At 33.6% G+C, this 14,191-nt stretch overlaps 1 protein-coding gene across 1 annotated transcript; it reads left to right on the top strand.

Moving 5' to 3' along the window:
• The first annotated feature begins 447 nt into the window (after positions 1-447).
• LOC112284300 (protein SHORT-ROOT) lies at positions 448-4,783 on the top strand. Its single transcript, XM_024523995.3, has 4 exons — positions 448-2,969; positions 3,072-3,536; positions 3,671-3,984; positions 4,142-4,783. Exons 1-4 carry the CDS (start codon positions 2,232-2,234, stop codon positions 4,260-4,262), a joined length of 1,638 nt encoding a protein of 545 aa, XP_024379763.1. The 5' UTR covers positions 448-2,231; the 3' UTR covers positions 4,263-4,783.
• The last annotated feature ends 9,408 nt before the right edge of the window (positions 4,784-14,191 follow it).

The raw sequence follows: 14,191 nt of genomic DNA, 5'->3' as shown, positions 1-14,191 counted from the left end.
AAGACCTCATTGTCGAACATTGTTCGATATCGCTGGTCACGGCAGCGTGGAAAGAACTGCTATGGATGGTCTACAAACGTAGGATCACTGCCTTGTTGATGCGAACCTCTTGGGAATATGTAGTGTTTCTCAGCTCTAGAGCAGGAAAGATGGTTCTAGAATGGGACGTGCCGTGTGGAGGAGTTTGCCGATGTCATGCTGCAGGTGCCTTGTAGAGCTGGTGTTGCCTCACAGGTCACCGATGCCCTACGATTAAGCATGTGTGTCAGATTCCGATGGGTCGTTCGCTAGCAACACTGTAGCAGTGACCCAATCACGGACACCGATTCCGACACCGAGTCTACACCAGCAGGTTCAACCTCTCAACTGGATGCACAGTCGAATCTATCAATCATCCCTAGCGTATTACTTCGGTGACGGCCGGTCCTACATGACCTAGCTCAGCAGGTGCGGTCTCGGGAACCACCCCAGGATCCCCTCGCTTCCTCGGGCCTAATGAAACTGTATGTACGTGCAAGTGTTCACTGGCGTCCGACACAGTTGAGGTAGATGGTTCGATGATCAACACCGGGGTGGTACCTTGGCGGAGGTTCATGGAACGAAGACGAGAGGAGCGAGGCTAGTAAATTACCACGATTGTCTTGTGCGAAGTGCAGAAGTTGTAGTACGGTTGGAACCCTTAAACTAGGCGACTGGTAATTGTGCAGCAACATTTCGAATGGAGCCGACCGAGATGTTGTCGATAGTCCTGGCAGCAGGAGGATCACATGATAATGCAGGCACTAGTATAAATAAGTCCAGGCTGCAGGATTGCTGGAAAGGTGGGGTATTGGGGGTCTCAAGTTCCCAGCAGCAGCTGCACGAGTTGAGAGTTACGGGCGTCGAGGGTCTGACACTTGACGGGGAAAGATGAGTGCGAATAGGCAGCTGATGAAGAACCTATTCCTCCCTCTTCCCCAAGCCTAATCTGTGTCGAAAATTGCTGGCACGTGTGCAGATGCTGCGTGCTGGACCCACATCCTAGGTCTGGTCTTTGTTTCCGTGACCCTGCTTGGTCTAGGCTCTTTTCATTTGGTTGCTCCAGTTGAGTCACCGAATTAGTCTTAGGATTCGGAATCTAGGGTGAGCGGGATGAGAGCACTAAGTGGTTGAGAGGGCACCGAAAGAGGGGGGGCTTTGAGTCGGTGCAGTAGGATTGTCCGTTCCGTCCAAGGAGTGATGTTGTGTTGTTTGAACCTGTTCTTTCTGACGACGAAATAGTTTCGAGTCTTTGTTTTTACCGACTGGCAGGAGGCATATACAGAACACATACTGGTAGTGGTATAGAGACCTTGTATGAACCCTGAGTAGAGTCCTCCTGACGTCTTTTGGGTACCCGAGGCCGGTTATGTTTTGACGATTTGAGGGTTGGCACCAAGTTTAATAACTAAATATCTCCACCCTTCACCTATTTTAGTTATGTATTGAACGGAGTTCTGCTCGTTAGTAATACTTTAGACAAACCAGTTATGCTTTTGAGGGTAAGGTTGAGCGATAAGTAGGTTCGTTTTGAACTGCTGAAAGTTGCGGCAGTATGCCCCGCTTCCAAAGAGAACTTTGTTTTTCTTGCCAGTGGGATCCATAAACAACAAGGTGTTTTGATGATCTTTGTTAAGGTGAAAGATGAGGTTAGTTTGTCAATCATTCGATTATCGTGACAGCCTGCATCTCTGATGAGACGATGCAGACTGATTTTGGTAGACAGTTGGAAACCAAAATCGCCAATTCCAACAAAAATCTGCATGATCCGGAAAAGAAACCGCCGGAAGCCTCGCTTTCATAGGGCACAGATCACAAGTCTTAGTGGAAAAACTGAAGCCATTTTTGTCTAAACATTGAAGCTCTTTCCTCCATGATTTTTGTAACCATTCTACTGCAGCACTGTCGATTAAGTCATCAGAGGTGAGTCGTACTGAGGCTAGGTACTCGTTGCTCAGAATGAAAGTGTTACAAATGTAAACTTTCGAAGTTCATCCAAGCTTGGAGCACAGCTAATCGTCGGGTGCCCTAACTCCGATGATCTGTACCAAGGTTAGAAACCCAGTAAGCCAGAAGACGTAGAACTACGCTCCTCGCTTAAGTCATGATCGTAAATTCCATAATTATGTTAGAAAAGATACTGTGTGACCATATATCAGCAGGTCACACAAAAGCTACAAATTTTGCATTTCCAGTTCGTCGTGATCCAGGTCATGGACAAACTTCTGGTAAAATATCAAGAGTATCCTCAAACCGACCAAATCGCGGATCTCAACACCAGTGATGAAGCAGGCCCAACTCGATCATCAGAAGACTCCATCTTCGAAGAACCTCGTCACAGTGCACGCTCGCAATTAGGCTCAGGGGTAGTATCCACATCCCTTGCGGCTCGCAGAACACCCAGCTCTGAAGGACATCAGTATCCCAACTTGCAATCCGAGGAATCCCGGCAGTCATTTCCGTCATTCAGGCTGGAGCAACATCCTCATGAATTCGACTCTGAGCCAAGACAACTCCATGATCAAAGTCCAAGACCGGAGTGGCAATACTACGCGAGCCCGGTGAAACCATCTTCTGGAAAAGGAGATTTGGATGGCAACAGCATGATTGCAGGATTCACAGGCTTGCCTTCTGAGCCTTACAGGTCCAGCACATCTCAGACCACCGAGTCTTCGAATTCCAGTAGCCACCAGTGGGCTCCAAACCTACTGGTAGAATGTGCGAGGGCAATCACTGCAAATGATTCCGCTCGTGTGAAGAACTTGATGTGGGTGTTGAATGAGCTGGGCTCTCCGTACGGAGACGCTGACCAAAGAGTAGCTGCATATTTCCTGCAGGCTTTGTTTTGTAAGATCACCAATACGGGATCTAGCTGCTACCGCGCACTCACTGCTGCTGCGGAGAGGACCTATTCGTTCGATACATTACGAAAAATGATTCTCGACTACCAGGTACGAGATTTGCAAGTAGTACATAATCGTCGCACCAATGCATCTAGTTTCTGATTTTGTCAGCTAGCCTCTAATCGTCTTTTTACTCTGAGAAATTTTCAGGAGGCAAGTCCGTGGACAACTTTCGGTCATACAGCTGGAAACGGAGCTATGATGGAGGCCTTTGAAGGTGAGACAAAAATTCACATTGTGGACATGAGCAGCACCTATTGCACCCAATGGCCGATCCTTTTCGAAGCTCTAGCAACACGAGCTGAGGGTACACCTCACCTACGCCTGAGCACCATCGTCATATCCCCCGAGGAGTCTGCCTTACAGGTGATGAAGCAGATTATGACCAGGTTGGAAAGATTTGCTAGACTTATGGGTGTTCCATTTGAGTACGTTGTAAAGCATGAACCACAACTGGAGAAATTGGAACTTGCAGCGCTGGACCTGCGGCAGGACGAAGTCCTCGCCATCACGTGCAATCACACTCTTCATCACGTGTCGGAGATTGTGCCACGAGGAGAGCAGTACAGTCCGCGCGATGTGCTCCTGTGCACCTTCCGAAACGCAAATCCGAAGGTAATGTATTTTTTGTGACGCGCCTGATCTAAATATTATAAGTAATCGGGCATTGAACATTTCAACCCGATCTTAAAATTTGATATCTTTTTGGCTCGAACAAAAATAACTTGCTGGGTTTGACTGTTGTGCAGATTATGATCCTTGTGGAGGAAGAAGTGGATCTGACTTCGCCAGATTTTATTGTTTGTTTCTGTGAGGCGCTCAAGTTTTATTCCCTCTTGTTTGAATCCCTGGAGGAGAACTTCCCCAGAACTAGCAACGAACGTTTAATCCTGGAGCGGATTTGTGCACGGAACCTGGTCAATCTGATAGGTTGTGACCCTCCAGAGAACGTTGAGAGGCAGGAGACGGGAATCCAGTGGGATCTCCGTTTGAAAAGAATAGGCTTCGTGCCCTGCCCCTTCAGCGACGATGTTGTTGACGACGTTCGTGCGCTCCTCAAGAGGTAAACAAATGTTCTCACTATCTGTATTATATATATTAATTTGTTTTTATGTGTTAATATTTCTAGTGCAAATGCAACAAACGAAGAATGTGGTCTGTGTTCATCGAATATCCTACGTCTCACGTTTATACTGGGGCATATTGGACCACCTGTGCAGGTACAAAGAGGGATGGAGCCTGAGCATGAACGAGAACAGACTTTACCTAGCGTGGAAAGAGCAGGTGGTTCTATGCGCCACTGCTTGGAAGCCCATCGCAAGCCCGTCACCGGAACCATGATCTAAGATGAGTAGCCGTGGCTAGATCATTCTTCACACAGCAGTTCTATTCTATCATTTTGACGTAGAAAGAGTCCGTTCAGGAAAGTCCCGTCTAGCTTCATTCTTTTCAAAACTTCACGAAGTCACATGACACATGACACACGGTCGGGGAATGATTCCAGAACCCTATCATCCAGGACATAAACTTGAAAAGACAAAAAATAAATCGATTCCCACAGGTAATCACGGATTGGTTCGGTTTCATCTAGAAATCACCAACAGAGTAATTCGCCATACCCTCCTTGTACTTGACCTTGCCAGACTCAGAAGTTTTGAGAAGAATGGAAGTTTTAAAGACGCAGAGATATTCAATCTCGATGACTCTCTTGAGTAACTTTTCTAACTGGACAGTAGGTTAGAATCCCAGCTCGGGTAGCAGATGAACTCCATAAAAACTTTGTTTTGATTTTTCTACCATGCTGGCCAGTTGTTCGACGCTAATGCTTGAGGCCAACTCGGAGGCACATACAGTTCGATTCATTTCGCTGCAAGCTGAGAGTTTCACATCACTGTTGGATTCGTTACTGCTACGCATGCATTTTCTCCGACATGGACTCCATTATAAATCTATTTTAAAGCAATCTTTTTACCATTTCAGACTCAGACTGAAAAGTATGGTTCTATTTCTTTGATCTTGTAAAAACCTTCATGTTAAAAACCTAAAAATATATTCTTATAAAAAATAATGTATTAATTATATTTCCAATAATAAATCAAGTAATTTTGTATAAATTTTATTAATTTAAAATCATAGTATAATTTTAACATGAATATTTTTTTAAATGATAGAATTATCTAAATTTCTATATAAACTCTATATTATTTATCAAAAATTATAGTTTTTTATGACATGTATTAGCAAATATACATATTTTATCTTGATTTTGATGGATGTTGTCAATAGAAAGCATCAATCTTTATTATTGCATTTTTAAGATTCTTTATTGGCTTCTTTGTGTATTTATTAATATCATATCTATGCCAATAAATAAGATATTTTAACCTTTTTTGGTGTTGTCTTAAATCTAAAACTTCTTCCACTTCAAATTCTTAATTATTATCCATTTCTACAAATAGAATTGGTATTTATCATTTTTCCAAAATATTTTCTATCTTACATGGTTTAAAAAGAGACATGTATAATATAGAATAGATCTTTATAGATTTTAGTAGATATAATTAATAAGAAATTAAAATGATTTATTTACAAATAAAAAATAGTCCAAATCTACGATAATCAAATTTTTTACAAAGGCAGTTAGTCTTGATATTATGACAAAATGACTATATCTTATTGCTAATATAGAATTGAAGTTATTCCTTGTGATAGGCATCCACTTTGGTCTTTTGTTATTCTTGAGCTTCTTTTAATTGTACCTTCAATGTTTTATATTGCTCAGATAAACAATTTGTCAAATCTTTTGCCATAAGATTATTATATTTTGTAAAATCAAACATATCAAGTCATCAATGATAATCATAATTAATAAATAAAGATATTTGTTGTATAGATGAATGTATCATATTATTATAAGTAAACTTTGATAATAGTAAAAGAGTTGTCCAATAATCTTGTTGGTAATTGATAATATATCTTAAATACTATTCCAAAACTTGATTTATTTGCTCCATTTGTCCATTAGTTTGAAGATGAAAAATTGAAGATAATTTTATGTCCACCTTTAAAATCTTAAATCACCCTTTTTGATATAATATCTTTGAGCATTCTATAATAATAATAGATATTATCAAAGAAAAAATTAGTTATTTTTTGCTTATAGTAGATTTAGTACATGATACAAAATATGTCATTTTGCTAAAATAATTTGCTATTACAAATATAGAATCATAAGAACCTAAGATTCAAAGATCCATGATAAAAACCATAGAAATAGAAGACAATGATTATTCTACAATAGGTAATAGCTAAAAAAGTCTATAAGATTAATAATAAGGAATTTTTAATTTTAAACAAATATCACATGATTGTACAAAGTCTTTGACTATCTTCTACATTTGAAACCATAAAAAATCTTTAAATATTAGCTCCAAAGTCTTATTAAATCCAAAATGTCTGATTTTGTCAAAGACATGAATTGAAAGAAGATGCATAAAGCTAAGGAATCTATGTCAAAAGAAAAGAAATAAAAATAAAAATAAAAAAGTATGTATATTAAAAAGAAACTACAATGGCTATTGCCAAAAGACAAAGAAATTAGAGACTCTTGAAACTAAATTAGAAACATGAAAGAAGTTGACAAGAGTGAAGAAGGCTTTATTTTTGCTTCTATATATACTATCTACTTAAGATCTATGTGACGACGTTCTATAGGATCTTCAAAAACGAGTTGACTTTGCATGATACACATCTTCACTTACAAGGCAAGTTTTCTATATAAATACCATATAGTTAACTTGTTTCATAAGCTATCAATACATGTGGCACATGAGTAGCTTGTTGACCAAGTTTCTAACCTATCAATCAACTACAAACATATGTAAAGTCAAAACAACATCTAAGAAGTTTTTAGGAAGCTTCTCTAAAAGATATTATGAAATTAATATATTTTTATTTAATTCTACCTATTTATATTACCTAGATAACAATTATAGTAGATATATATCCATGGTATTATCCTCCCTTCTAGAGGACGAGTTCCACGAGAAGCGGTGATCATATATTAAGAAAGTCTAAGATGCAAAAAATTGTATTTGCCACATACTTTGATCTTTGTTCTCTTCGAAGGTAGTTAATAAGTCCTCTTAGCCATCGGTGATATCCCATTCCAGAAAGGAAAAACCATCGTGTGATTTGATCAATGTTGAAATCTTTGTAACTTCTTTCAAAAAAAATATTTGTAACACTATCAAGAATCATGCCTACTTCCAATAAAATGACCAAACATTGAGAGTCTTTTTTTCAAGTCATGATATCAAACTTCTTGTATCTCACCATCTATTCTAAGAAGAACATATTATTCTTGCATGTCTTCATCCATATTATTTCATTTTGAAGGTTGTGATAATCACAAAGTCTTATCCAGTAAGTCAACAAATGATGGTTCTTGAGTTGAATTTGCTAGTTGTTGATTTTTCATCTGTTCAATGCCATAATTACATTAAAACTAAAAATAAGAATAAAAAATAGAATGTAATCTTCTTTTGACCTTGTTTCTTTTACAGCAAAGACTTATTATTCTTCATCATGATTTTCATGGATGTCATTGATGAAAAGTCTCCACCACCTTTCTTACATTTATAAGATTCTTTGCTGGTTCTTATGTTTCTTCAATAATATCATATCTATGCCAATGGATAAGATATTCTAACTTATTTTAGTGTTGCCTTGAGTCTAAAACTTCTTCCACTTCAAACTCTTTATTAATGTCTACTTCTATAGGAAGAAGTAAGACTTATCTTCTTCTTGATATGTTCACAATCTTGTATGGTTCAAGAAGAGTACATAGAATATAGGATGAATTTTCATTGACTCCAATAGATGTAATCAATAAGAAATTGGATTAATTTGTCTACAAATAAAAAAAGGTCCAAACTTGTCATAGTCCAACTTATCACAAGAACAAATAGTCCTAATATTATGACAAAGTAATCATACCTTGTCACTTATCTTGAATTGTAGTTGTTCCTTTTGATAGGCATCCACATTGATCTTTTATCATTCTTGAGCTTCTTTTAATTGCACCTTCATTGTTATATGTAGCTCTGACTAATAATTTGTTAAATTGTCTCTCATATGATTATCAACTTTTGAAAAGTCAAAAGTATCAAATTATAGATGATAATCATAATTAGTAAAAAAAAAAAGTGTTTGTTGACAATAAGAATGCATCATATAATTATAAGCAAACTCTATCAATAGTAAGAGGATTTTTCAATTTTCTTGTTGATAATTGATAGTACACCTTAAGTATTATTCCAAAACTTGGTTTATACGCTCTATTTGTCCATCAATTTGAGGATGAAAGGTCAAAGAAACCTTTATGTCTATCTTTAAAATCTTAAATAAGGTTCTTCAAAATCTTGATACAAATTGAATATCTCTATTTGATATAATATCTTTTAGTAATCCATGATATCAATAGATATTCTCAAAAAAAAGCTTGGCAATTTCTTTATCTATGATAGATTTTGTATATAGTAAAAAATGTGTCATTTTTGTAAAACAATCTACTATCACAAATATAGAATCACACATACTTGAGATTAAAAGATCCATCATTAAATCCATAGAAATAGAAGACTATGATTGTTCTAGAATAGATAAGGATTGAAGAAGTTGATAAGGTCAGTGATGAAGAGTTTTTGACCTTGCATAAATATCACATGATTGAATAAAGTATTTTATAGCCTTTCATATTTGTGGCCACCAAAAATCTCTAGATATTAGATTCAAAGTCTTGTTGTATCCAAAATGTACCATTGCTAGAAAATTAAAACATGATTAAAGAACATATTGTCATATTGTATAGTTTTCTATTTAAGAATACATTAGATACCTAGATATAGAGAGTTTAGTTTTAACTTATTGGCCAAGCTCCAATAAGTTATTTAAGCTTAAAAGTAAAAGATAAATAGATACTACAATATTAAAAAGATATTATATTGATAAATCCTTTTATATTTAAGAAGATTTATACATAAGACTTTATAAAATATCTAAAAAATTTCTAACATCCTTGGCTATACCAAATCATAGTTATCCATTTGCTGGTAGATTTGGTTTTCAATAACTTCAATGGAAATCCACAATCTTCTCTTAAAAGCTTATCTTTATACAAAAATTCAACCATAGCTCTATATATCCATCTTTAACATATATATGAAGTCTTGGCTTCTAAAATACTCCTTTAATTTGTATAAAATACTCAAGTTATAATAAAATCCCTTCAAAATATAATATTCTCACAAAAGATATCTTCTTTCCAAACTTTAGAAATTCATATCTCTTGATCCAATTGTTCAAATTTTTCTAAATTCACAAATATTATATAATTCACCCTTAAGCTTTATCTTAAAAAAATTCAACTATAAATTTGCTACCAATCATCTGACATCTTAAAAATCCTAGTAGGTGCTCTTAAATCCTAATTCATAAGCATGTAAGTACTATTTTCTTCATAACTCACAAATCCAAAATCCAAATGCCACAAAACTTATATAAAAAATTTTATTACATAAAAATATACATTTTTGGATATTTTTAGCTAAAATCTTATCAAATTGCACAAGATAAAGCTCAAAAAACAACCACTAGCAATTCGGGTCACTTACTACCTTTAGATTTGTAAGCATTGATTTCAATCTCTAATATCTCCTTCATCCAAACTTAAAATCCATCAAATAGTATGCCAAAAGCATAGCGAAAAGAGTGTTCTCTCCAATCCTAATCGCCGATCCTCTATTGCTTTCCATACACATGTGTTATATCCAAAAGAGTGATATTAGGTACAAAATCAACACCTTAACTTTAAGCACCCATATTTTTATATATATATATATTCTAAATAACTCAAACTTTGCACCAAAATTGTAGTCAAAAATCTAAACTTGCTGATCCTAGCCTCCAAAGCTCAAATGCCTGAGAAAAAATAACCCTAATCTCTAATATGGCCTTGGGCAGCCTCCTCAAAGTCCATTGGTCGTGATTTTTGACCAATAGAAATGGAGATTTTCATCATCTATCTCCATTCATCTATATGGATGCCTTAAATTCTCTTATTGCTACCAAAATTCCTCTCTAATTCTTTTTTTTTATAAGATTTACTTAATATATGGCTTAAACATAAAATTAAAGAACCAAAATAAGACTTCAAGGATCACCAAGGTCGAATAAAGGTGACTTTAAGTATTTAAAGTTACTACCAATAAAATCAATCTCAAAGCCACTATCAAAAGAAAATAAAGTTATACAAAATTTAATAGTAATCTTTTAAACAATGTTCTTTTAAAGTACTAATTTAACCACACTCTACAATCACTTAAAATCCAATAACATGGCTCTCACTATGTTGCTAAGTAAATTATACATTAAATACATAATCACATTATTTTCACATGGTAGCCAAATCACAACACGACAACGTAAATATACTTCTCCTTCAAGAACATATAGGCTCTTTTAAAAATATAGTAGGTTGTATTTGAACTCAAACTTAGAAGTATCACGAGACTTAGAAGAATTATTCTTAATATCATGAATAAGAGGATCAAAGGACATACTTGATTGAATTTGGTTAAAAAAAGTTGAATCAACAGTCAATGTTGATTTCATTGCTTGAAGATGAAATTATTCTCACTTCAATAAAATTATCCTTTGTTAATTAAAAGTTTTATTTATTTCTTTTGGTGCAAGATAAGAACATTTAGAAAGGGCATCAAACAAACCTGGTTATTTTCTTGGTCGATAAGTGATATTAAATTCAAATCTTGATAAAAATATTCTCTAACAAGATTGGTGGCAATTCAAAATATGTGTTGATATGAAATACTTAAAGTTCTTGTGATTTGTATATATGGTGATTGGATTAAAAGTGCCTTCTAGATAAAGACACCATTCTTGAAAAGAATCCATAATTGCAAAAAATTCTTTGTCATAGATCTCATAGTTAATCTTGACTATCGAGAATTTTCTAAAATGAAAAGCTATTGCATAGAACTTATTATCTTTTCCTATTTGTGACAAAACAACATCTATAGCAAAATTAGATGCATCTATTTTTATAAAAAATACTTTCAAAAAATTGATGCAATATAAGATTGGTGTAAAAATAAATATCGAATTCAAGGCTTCAAAAGATGCTTTAGCTTCTTTGCTATAATCAAGTTCATCTTTGCATGTAAGACATATAAGAAGAGCCGTGACTTGAAAAAAATTCTTGATGAAGATCTGATAGTAATTAACAAAGTTCAAAAAGTATTGTACATCTGTTATTATTCTTGAAATCTTCCAACTTATAATAGTTTGAATCTTCTTTGGATCCATTATAAGTCTTTTCTTAGAAATGATATATCCTAAAAAGTCAACTTGAGTAGTGTGGAATACACATTTTTCTAATTAGGCATATAATCTTGCATCTCTAAGTTTTTATAACACACAACAAACATGAACTTCATGCTCTTTTGTATTCTTAGAATAGTTTAAAATTTTGTCTAAATAATAGACAACAAAATCATCTAGAAACTCAAAAAAAACATCATTCATAAGATGTTAAAATGCAATTGGTGCATTTGTGACTCCAAAAGGTATGACATTATATTCAAAGTGCCTATACCTTGTTCGAAATGTAGTCTTCTATTTATCTTCTTTAATGTAGACTAGGTTATACGCTCTTCATAGATCTATTTTTATGTAGATTTTAGCTTGATTTAGTTGATTAAGAAATTTAAATATCAAGGATAAAGAGTATCTATTTTTTATGGTAATCTTATTGAGATTTCAATAATCTATACACATTCATAGTGATCTATCTTTTTTCTTTACAAATGAGATAGAAGCTCTAGCAGGGGATTTCAAATTGCATATGAAATTCTTGGCCAAGTTCTTGTGAATGTGCTTCTTTAGTTTAGTCAACTTATTTTGTAATAAACTATAGATTGGACCAAATAGTGGCTCACTTCCTTCTTTAAGGTCGACTGAGCAATTATATGGACAATGCTTTGAAAGAATATCTACATTCTTCTTCTCAAAAATATCTTAAAAATCTTGATATTGACTTAGAATGTAACTTCAAGTCTTTTTATCATTAAAAATAGATGTGGCATAAATAACAAAAGGCAATCTTCCTTTTGTAACATTCAAGAAAGATCTTGCACCTATGAATATGGATTTTGCTATACTAGACTCATGGCTTTTCACAAAACTCTTAATAATGCTTTGAAGAAAGTCAAATTTATAAGAAATATAATCTATTAAAAGATTATATTTTTCTAGTCATGATAAATTTAAAATAATCAAATTAAAAGGAGACTTAATTATATTAAAAATTATGGAACTATTATGACTATTTATTGCTATATCTATAGAAAGTGTTTCATGAGTAATATCTTCAGAAAATATCGAATTGCCATCTATGACTTCTACATGTACACGTTTAGTTTTTTGTACTAATGATATTGTATGGCTTTTAACAAATTCTTCAGATAAGAAAGAAAGTGAGGCTCTTGAATCTATTAAGGTAGAGGTTTTGTAATTATTAGATCATAAATGCACATCTATTATAAAATAAAGAGATGGTTTTGAGAAAAAAATAAGACCTTTATTTATATAAGATTCTAGCTGTATGGTTCTTATTATAGTTAGATAATTTTTTTTTTGACATTTTTTCATCTTTGACAGTTATACTCCTTATTTTGTAGTTGCATCATTTTTTTGGACAATATTGAGCAGTCTCAACAATATAAAAATAATTCTTTTTTAATGATAATAAGTCTTTTCTTTTTTGATAAGAGGTTTAAAATGTATCGTATCAATTTGCATGTCTTCTAGTTTTAAATGTTTAGATTTAGAAGTCATTGGTATTGTCATTGAATTATAATAATGTAAAGGTTCTCTTGCATGGGTCTTAAATTGAAACTCAAAAAGTTGATTGTCACACTTCACAACAAAGTCAATTGCTTATTTCAATGTTTGAAGATCAAGTAAGTTGAGTATCAATTTTTTTACCTCATATTATAATTTGTAAAAAGTTTACTGATAAAAGTAGCATCATCCTATTTGACATCAATTGCGAGTTGTCAAAATTGTAAAGCATATGATATTAGTGATTGATTGCTTTGTCACAAGATATGGATCTTATTAGTTGTAATATAAATTGTATCATGTTCTCTATATATAGATTGAAATTCTACTAAAAAGGCCTTTAGATTATCCAATATTAGATCTTGTCATTCAAAAAAAGATGAAAACCATAATAATGAAAAACTTTTAAAAAATATATCAATGAATTTAACTTGTGATCTCGGGATTGAATAGCTGTAAGGTTGAAGTTCAATCACAAGTTGTATTTGGTTGATAAATCCTTGAAACTTACATCTTGTGCCATCAAACTTCTCAAGTAAGGCAGTTCTAGGTTTTTTAAACTAGAAGAGTGTTCTAGTACAAGAAAAAAGATATGATTTGGTGTAGATGTTGAAGCATCTCTAATTGTATTTGTATCTTCACTTCTTGCCATTTTTGATGCACTTGGTAGTGATAAACTAAGTTGATGCTTCACAAGCATCAACTCTTTTAATTGCTCTTATATTTATACTATTATATTCTTCATTTCAAGAAGCTCTACTATAATAATACTTAAAAAAAAAATTCTAATATTGCTTAAGACAAGCACAAGAAAAAACTTGATATCAAAGAAAATACTACGAATAACATTAATTTAGAAGAGGATAATCTGCAACTTCTAATATGCTTGTGTCTTATAGTAAGAGAAAGAGATAATCTCTTTTTAATCAAGAGAAGACAAATCTCTAATATTAAAAGCACACTCTTGTCAATCTGTCAAGGACATGAACTGAAAGAAGATGTATAAACATGAAAAATTTGTGTTAAAAGAAAAGTGGCAAAAATAAAAATAAAGAAGTATGTATATTAAAAAAAACTACAATGGCTATTGATAAAAGACAAAGAAACTAGAGACTCTTGAAACTAGATTAGAAATAAGAAAGGACTTGACAAGAGTGAAGAAGACTTTGTTTTTACTTTTATATATACTATCTATTTAAGATCTATGTAATGACATTCTATAGGACCTTTAAAAATGTGTTGACTTTGCATGACACATATCTTGACTTACAAGGCAAGTTTCCTATATAGATGCCACATAATTAACTTATTCTACAAGCTATCAACATATGTGGCATATAAGTAACTTA

The sequence above is a fragment of the Physcomitrium patens genome, chromosome 7, assembly GCF_059467195.1.
Source record: "Physcomitrium patens ecotype Gransden chromosome 7, ASM5946719v1, whole genome shotgun sequence".
NCBI lineage: Eukaryota > Viridiplantae > Streptophyta > Bryopsida > Funariales > Funariaceae > Physcomitrium > Physcomitrium patens.
Note: the sequence above shows the minus strand (reverse complement) of the source record. Positions and strands in the feature narration are given on the sequence as shown.

What these genes read in the sequence shown, in the direction of transcription:
- LOC112284300 (XM_024523995.3), top strand. Translation starts at nt 2,232, where the DNA reads ATGGACAAACTTCTGGTAAAATATCAAGAGTATCCTCAAACCGACCAA. An exon ending in AAATGATTCTCGACTACCAG is followed by an intron (nt 2,970 to 3,071) that starts GTACGAGATTTG and finishes AGAAATTTTCAG; the next exon opens with GAGGCAAGTCCGTGGACAAC. An exon ending in GTTCGTGCGCTCCTCAAGAG is followed by an intron (nt 3,985 to 4,141) that starts GTAAACAAATGT and finishes CCACCTGTGCAG; the next exon opens with GTACAAAGAGGGATGGAGCC.